The sequence below is a fragment of the Bactrocera tryoni genome, chromosome 1 (assembly GCF_016617805.1).
Source record: "Bactrocera tryoni isolate S06 chromosome 1, CSIRO_BtryS06_freeze2, whole genome shotgun sequence".
Classification (NCBI taxonomy): domain Eukaryota; kingdom Metazoa; phylum Arthropoda; class Insecta; order Diptera; family Tephritidae; genus Bactrocera; species Bactrocera tryoni.
In genome coordinates this window covers 33,700,263-33,709,002 of record NC_052499.1, presented here as the reverse complement: position 1 = coordinate 33,709,002, position 8,740 = coordinate 33,700,263, and the positions used below count along the sequence as shown (strand labels likewise).

The window sequence follows — 8,740 nt, the reverse complement described above, 5'->3', positions numbered from 1 at the left end:
AAAAAAGAGTTGGGTGTATGTACATATACTTTAAGTATACACAACTCACACACTGACCGAAATATTCGGATTAACGTCCGACCCGTTTTTACCTATTAACTATATGTTGCCAAATATTAACGATCAAAAATAATATGGAGTAATTTCAACCGGATGTTCGAAAATTCAACTCATTTTTGATACAAAGAGATATTATTGCCAGACAAAGATTCTCTTTGAATTTTAATTGTACATCTCAAACATTGCCCGATATTTTCGATCAAAAGTTTACAATACCACAAATACTGGAGGTCCCATTTTCGGTATTTGTGGGCTTGGACAGTTTTGACTGGATTTTGGAAACCAAGAATTAGAATACTTATTAATGGAAATTTTCACGACTTCGATGTTATGACTGTCAACAGTGACGTGCGGCGATTGCTAAGGTCAATGATATCAAAAGTATGCTCTTATAGAAGGTGGTATCTTCTCTGTTTAGTTCCGCAGCTCGAATTATTTTCTCCAAAAGTAGATTGAAGAAGTCACACCAAAGGGAATAGCCTTGTCTAAAACCTTGCTTAGTATCGAACAGCTTGAAGAGGTCCTTCCCGATCCTGACGGATATTTGGTGTTGTTCAACGTCAGTTTGCACAGCAGTATTAGTTTTGAGGGGGTACCAAATCCAGACATCGCGGCATAAAAGCAGCACAATTTCTTGCTGTCAAAAGCAGCTTTCAAATCGACAAAGGTGTGGTGCGTGTCGATTCTCTATTCTCGGTTTTTTCCAAGATTTAGTGCATGGTAAATATCTGGTCAGTTGTTGATTTTCAGGTCTAAGGTCACATTGATAAGGTCCAGTGGGCTTTAATCTTTCACTCGATACGCTCGTTAGAACTTTATATGCGATGTTGAGGAGGCTTATTTCATGGTAGTTGGCGCAGATTGTGGGTTGAACGAAGCACACTTAACTTTCAATCGTCTCTTTATTTTTCACGGTTCTTCACCACCGTGTTTGAATAACTCGGCTGGCAATCCATCGGCCCTCGTCGCTTTGTTGTTCTTTGGACGGATAATTGCTAGTCGGACTATACTCATGGTGGGGTAATAGAACGTCTGCTCCATAGTCAGCGATTAGGGAATCGGGTTCGCCATCTCTTGATGTTATGCCTTCACTACCATTCAGCAGGCTGGAGAAGTGTTCAGTCACTAGATCAGCTGCGGGGTTCTACAAAAGTATGCATAGGTCTTGAAAGCTTCAGTTTGTCGCCGCATTTTTTCGTAGAATTTACGAGCATATCCCCTGTCGGGCAGCTTGTCAAGCTCTTCATAGTCACGCATTTCGGCCTCTCTCTTTTTTTTGCCGTGCCACAGTTCCCTTGTACCGAGTTGCTGTCCTCTCAGAGAGCAGGAGTGCAAGTCAAGTAGAAAACCGTTCAGCTGTTTGTTGTGATTGCAGCTTCTTTGTCGATTGTCCCATTTGGGGATGTTTTCACGTGAAGGCTCAAATACCCGACAGTTGTGCCAAGGATGTCTTTTTTGTCCACCCTGGTGTTAAAGTCGCCAAGTACGATTTTGATAGAATGGCGGGGGCCGCTCTCATGGGTGCGCTCCAAACACTCATAGAAGGCATCTTTGAGCACATCGTCTTTTTCTTCCGTCGGAGCGTGGGCGCAATTCAGCGATATGTTAAAGAACTACGCTTTGATGCGGATTGTGGCTAGATGTTCATCCACCTGTGTGAATGCCAGGTCTCGGCGACGGAGTCTCTCTCCCACCGCGAATCCCGCACCGGATTTTTTGCTCCCTTATATGGGCACCGCAGTAAATGCCGCAAGGACCTACTCGTCGCAGTCTTTTTCCTGTCCATCGCACTTTTTGGACGGCGGTGATGTCAGCCTTTAATTATAAGACGTCATCAACCAGCTGAGCAGCGGAGGTCTCTCATCCGAGCCTGTCGATTAGTTTTCAATGGGAGCGTTACGTGGCGGTTCCCAAACCCACGGTTGTGCGTGGTGAGTAGGGATGTTTCACCTTCTCACTTTGCCTACCCAGAGGATACTTGTTCTAGGATCGGAATTCGTGAGCTGCTTGAGCCATATGTATATGAATCGCTTCCGGCCACTCCCACGTGAATGGCGATCAGAGAACTTTTATCACTTGCGTTAACTTATACACATGACTCCATCCTCCTTCATTTATATATACACAACCCTATATCTATCTCGATTAGTTTTAGGTGATACGTACAACCGTTCGGTGCACAGAACTATTGTACTCTGTTGCAACAGGTTGCAAGAGTATAAAAATGTTGCGAATTAATTAAACACACATTATTCGATGAAATCGTGTCTAATTTATCGATCAAAAGGCCATAAACTTAGCCAAAGTTTTTTATTTACCGTCACCAATTTATATAATTAAGGATATTAGGCTTTGGCCAAGGTCTAGACCAATTCCGTTCTAATTCCACGCTAAGCCAAATAACTTGTAAAAAAATTTATTTGTTTAGTTTCATTAATAGTAATGAAGGAAATATTGACCGCATTAAAGAAATTTTTGACGCGCATTCATACTATTATCAGGAAAAGATTTTCTCTGAATTTTAATTATATGTCTCAGACATTGACCGCTATTTTTGCTAAAAGTGAACTATAGTAGCCATAGGCCACATATTCGGTACCTATACTGTCCTGATTATTTTACAGCATTGCATATCATTATGGAGCTGTAACCCACAATAGCTTCGTATTCCTGAAGGTTCTGTCTTGTTTCCTTAATTTTTAATATCAATTATCGCCACTAAATTTTTCCTCTACCCACTAAAAAAGAAAGAGAAATGGTATTACAAACAAATTTCAAATTTCATCAGAAAATTAGTTAATCAGTTAACTACATTGATTTCTCACAACCTAAAGAACAGCTTATTTTTGCAAAAAATAAAAACATGCGTCATAGAAAAGGCACTCGAAGCAAATGTAACGGGATTTTTTAGTTTTTATAATTTAAAAAGTTTATTCTCCCAAAATAATTACACTTGTTGGCTTGCAAGTGAGAATATGTTAGAAAAGATCTTCAAATGTAAGAAGCAGTTACAATACTATTTTCATAAACACAACTGTAAATATTCTCTTGCGACACAAGCTTTCACGAAACCAGACCTGCAATAACAAATTCATACAGCGGTAACTGCTCACATGGTTTCTTGAACTCATGCTGCGCTGGCAATTAAAACAAATAAATAAAATTTTAAATTAAATTTAGGGGCAGTCACTATGTAATGTTGATCGTAAAATTTTTTTCATTGGCACAGAATACCATTGCCATATGTATATACGTAAAGGCTATGGTCTTCGTTTACAAAATAATTATCAGATACCATCATCATCTTTGTGGGCTATAGGTCATTGTGAGCTTTGGTCTGCTGCACGTGTGTCCTCCATACGTCTTGGTTATCTTCGATTTTTCTTCAATTTTATATACTACACTTTCTCATGTTTCTTCCAACTCATCGCTCCATCTCCATCTTTTCCATTCTTGTTACAATTACCTGACATTTTGGCCATCTGAAGTATCGATGTCAGCTATTCCGGATGGTTTTTTCGCATGTCCTATGAGCGTTCTATTCACAATCCCATCAAATATTTCGTAAGTCGTTCTCTGGCAACGATTCATTGTCTTAGGTCAATGTTATAAGATGATGAATTCTTTCAATGAACAAGGCTCTTGCGTTTCTTGTGAGTACAGGTTGTGTAATTGCCTAGTTAGTGTAATGGTCAGCTACCCAGATGTTTAGATGAATTATACATAATTATACATATGGTATATGGCGGCTAAGGGAAGTTGGTCCGATTTAACACATTTTTGACATACAGATATACCATTACAAAATAAGGATTATCCTTTGATTTCAGTTACATAAATCACACATTGACCGACATTTTCGATCAAAAATCAACTATAGGTACCGGAGTCTAAATATTTGGTACCTAGGGTCTTTAACTAGTTTTATTGGATTTCAAAAGTTTTTGGTCAAAGTAGCACACTAAAGATATTAGTCGTGCACAGTTTTATCCCGTTATATTAATTCCTTCTTGATTTGTGTGTTTCCAATACGAATCAGGTGGAATTTAAAATTATGCTATAGAAGAAGTAGGCGTGGTTTTAGTCCGATTTCGCCCATTTTCACAATGCGACATAAGATTGTAAGAACAAAGCTACGCACTAAATTCGAAATCGGTCGGTGGGGTTCCAAGATATGGGATTTCACCAAAAAGTGGGCGGTGCCATTCCCATCGTCCAATTTTTACCACGGTCCCTATAAAGCCTTGTCATACTATTTTGGCGGCAAATTTTTACGTTTCTGTCGTATTTAGTTATTGATTTATTGCGTTTTTAGTAGTTTTGAACAGTACCGTTATATGTTGAGAGAGCGGCGTTTTCAGCCGATTTCATCCATTTTCACACTATCGGTAGGAGTTCTCATAATATTCGTGTGGAGATATGTACGTTAAACTTGTTAGAGGGCGGGGCCACGCCCACTTTTTCAAAAATTTTTTCCACAGATGCCCGCTACGGCGATTCTCTGTACCAAATTACAGCTTTGTGTCTAAATATAGTGCTTACGTATGCTACTTTATATGTTTCCGGTTAATGGAGTTTTGTGGACGTGGCAGTGGTCCGATTACGCCCATCTACAAATTCGAATTTATTTTGTACTAAGAAACCTGCGTACCAAGTTTCATCAAGATATCTCAATTTTTACTCAAGTTACAGCTTGCACGGACGGACAGACAGTCAACTAAATTTCAACTTTTCTCGCCCCCCTGATCATTTATATATACATAACCCTATATCTATCTCCATTAGTTTTAGGTGATACATACAACCGTTAGGTGAACAAAATTATAATACTCTGTAGCAACTGGTTGCAAGAGTATAAAAAAATTATCAAACATAACTTTCTGAATAGATTCTTTTTTGGGTCAGAGTTATTAAATATCACAGAAACCTATGTGAAAAGTTTCCTTTCGATGAATTGGTTAAATCATTAGTTATCTATCGTCAATATAAAAATACAAGTTCATTTTCAAAACAAAAGTCAGATCGATATTTTAAAAACTGAAAGACTAGTTCACTTAGAAATAAATAGACTCAGCTCGTCAACCTGATTATTTATATACTACTGTGCCCAAAAAATAAGGTGACATTGTATTTATTTTGAAAATTCTTTATTTATTCTTCCAAATCAATTTCATCCCCTTCAAAGTAATCTCCTCCCGATGCAATGCACTTATGCCAACGGATTTTCCAACTTGTAAACATTTTTTTTAGAGATAGCCTCATCACCAAAGGCTTTCTGCACCATCCTCAACGTATCCACAGCAGAAAATTGATTCCGTAGACAAAATTTAATGCAAATTCTTTGCTCAACAAATTTCGACATCGCAATAAATGAAAAACTCACTTTTAGCAGCTCACAAAACGACACGTATCTCAAACACTAATGAATATTTTGACATGAAATTTGACATAAATGTGACTGACAGTACTACCAACCTTAAAAAAAATAATTGTCCAAATCCTTCGACGCGCGCAGTTTAAATTCAAATGTCACCTTTTTTTTGGGCACAGGTGTAAATAAAATTGATGTTTTATATATTACATGATTAAATTGTTATTCTACTACAAAATTTTGTATAAGTAAATCAAAAACTTGTTTGCTGGGCCTAAAGTTCATTTTTATCTGATAGCAATAAATGATAAAGTCTTTAGGTATAAAAAATGTTGTATAATTATTGTATATTAAACATATTTAATTGGTTTTTATTACCACCTAAAACATCATGTAAATTTAAATTAATAGTTAATTATCTTATTTGCACACACACAAGTGCTGGCGATGGAGTAAGACCATTACGACGAATATGAACAATAACAAAAACAATATGTATGAAACCGCGTTCTTAGAAAAACATATTTGGTAATTCGTCTACATTAATGTTGTCGCCTTAAAAATAGTCCCCATATAATATAATGATTTACTATTTGTAGGGTAGAGTGCACTGAACAAGCTCACAATCGCTAACCAGCGCTTGGTTGGAGAAGGCCTTCTTGCTCTCACCAAGGTTCATATTTCCCTAGTTGTATGAATTTTGATCGCTCAACCCTAATGAGCATCCTTGTGATAAGGTTAAAAAAAGTATAATGCTCGTGATCTCCGTCGCATGGATTTCTAGCCAATACGATTTAACAACTACGTATAACTTATATTAAGAGTATTATTCCACGCATATAACAGCCAATATGTGGGATATTTAAATATGAGAATAATGTTTCTAATAAGTCTCTTACATAATGGATCTCATGGATAATGGATTCCGTTCTTCGGTGAATATGTAAGATATATTATTAAATTAATTTAAAAAGTTTTTTTAAACATACCTAGCCTACCTACTACTGACTCATATTTAAGCAAAGTATTATTTCTGCACAAAAGACAAATGTTTAAAGGAAAAAACCAAACCGATCTCTTCTAAGCTCGGAGCTGAAACATTTAGGGGTTTCACATAGTCTCATAAAGTTATAAGTTATAACGATCCGAAAACATAGCGTTCAAAGTTGTAAACTTATTTAAGTAAAAAAAAAAATTTAAACTAGTATAAAAATTTATGATTTTACGATGCTTTATGACACGTTGTGAGTACCCCAATTATCTTTACCTACATTTCTTTAAATTTTATATTATTGTTTGAATGGCCGAAATTGGATAAAAACCCTTTAAACATTTCCAAATTTAAAATTTCATCCGCTTGTATCACTTTAAAATAGGGTAATGCGCGAAAAAAGGTTTCAATACCGGAGCATACTCTTATAGAACGCTCAGAGATTATATAGTGATGGATGCCCAGAGCGTACTGAAATTAGGGAAGGAACACTCCAACCTACTGAATGGCAGTGGAATTTAAGTGTCCTCTGCCCAATCCACAAAAAGGAAGACCCTACAATCTGTGCCAAATACCGTGGGATAAGCCCACTCACAGTCATCGACTAGCTAAGAAAGCGATCGGGCGTGTTGATTTCAGAAAACGCTTTCTCGTGCTCATCTCAATAAATCCGTATCTACTCGTGTTACCTCTTTTTGTAATAAAAAAAAAAACAGAAAACAAAAAACCAAAAAGAAAAAACACACCAAAAAAATGGCTCCTGGACCGCCGGATAAATCCTCCAACAGATTTGCCTTGCTATCAGAGGATGTCAACTCTCCAAAAAGATCACGGATTGACTTGCAAGCCAAAAACTTTCCAAAATTACCAACTATAAACAAACCAGTGAAAAATTCCAAATATTTAGTGATCTCTCCAACCGATACTGACAAAAGACTTATTAAACTTAGCCCATTTGCAATCAAAAAAGGACTTGAATCTATTTCTAAAGAAATCGATTCCATTTCGAAACTTAGAGATGGAAGCATCTTAATCCTTGCAAACAATGCTGAATCCACTGAAAAATTTTTAAAATCAAAAGACCTTTGTGGTATGTGTGCAATATCAGTGAAACTGCACGCTAGTTTAAACTCAGTAAAAGGTGTCGTTTTCGACAAAAATCTTGCCGAAGTGGACGAAAAAGAACTTATTAATGAGCTAAGCTCCCAAGGAGTAACAAGTGTATACAAGTTCACAAACCTAGCCAAAGGAAAAACAATTAATACTGGCCTCATTGTCTTAACTTTCGACAGATTTCAACTACCTAGTGAACTAGATGTAGCATGGTACAAACTAAAAATTAAACCATACATACCCAACCCCATTAGATGTAAAAACTGCCAAATACTTGGTCATACCCAAAAATGGTGTAAAAATAACCCATCTTGCCCCGTTTGTAACCTATCGCCCCATAGCGATACAATATGCAGCCGCATAACATGTGCAAATTGTTATGGCGAACACACCTCATCTGACAAAACATGTCCAAAATACCAACAAATTAAAGAAATCTTAACTATAAAAACATTAGAAAACATCAGCATAGGCGAGGCGCGAAAATATAAAGAACAACACCCTATACAAGTGGGCACAACTGTACCCTTTTCGCAAATAATTAACCACTCTCATCACAAACAAGCAAACCAAGCAGAAACCGAAGACATATCGTCAATAAACACTCAAAAACAACCTAGTACAACAAATGCATCGGCACTTACAGTGCATCACCATCACAAATCTATCAACTACAAATCAATAGCCAATGAACAAAACAGCACTCAACACAAAGACGGTCATACAACGCAAAATCCTAAAAACAACAATAACAACAATATCACCAATCAAACTTCTAAAGAGCAATTGATCTCACTTCTTTCTCGTTACACATCTCATATCAACGATATCTCCGAAATACCAACAACTTCAACAATCACTGATCTCAGCTACGGAGAAAACAACAACACAAACTTGTCAAACCAGTTCGAGGATATCTCTGATAACATTTAACAGCGGAATTAGTAAGAGTAATAATTATTCAATTTGCACTCTCTACATATACATATGACTCTCAACTTACTACAATGGAATTGTAAAGGTTACTATAATAATTACACAGAAATAGAAATTTTGATAAAATCCTATTCTCCACAAATTTTTTGCTTACAAGAAACCCATTTATCAAAGAGCGCCAAGCCTTATTGCCCAATGCAATACTATGGATATTTTTTTAATTTACATCACAATATAACTTCTAAGCAGGGTTTGTGCTACATATATTA

The 8,740-nt window shown here is 36.7% G+C and overlaps 1 protein-coding gene across 1 annotated transcript; it reads left to right on the top strand.

Moving 5' to 3' along the window:
• Window positions 1–6,333: 6,333 nt before the first annotated feature.
• LOC120766755 (probable serine/threonine-protein kinase fhkE) lies at window positions 6,334–8,468 on the top strand. The gene is made up of 2 exons (XM_040092428.1): window positions 6,334–6,374; window positions 7,790–8,468. Exons 1-2 carry the CDS (start codon window positions 6,334–6,336, stop codon window positions 8,466–8,468), a joined length of 720 nt encoding a protein of 239 aa, XP_039948362.1.
• The last annotated feature ends 272 nt before the right edge of the window (window positions 8,469–8,740 follow it).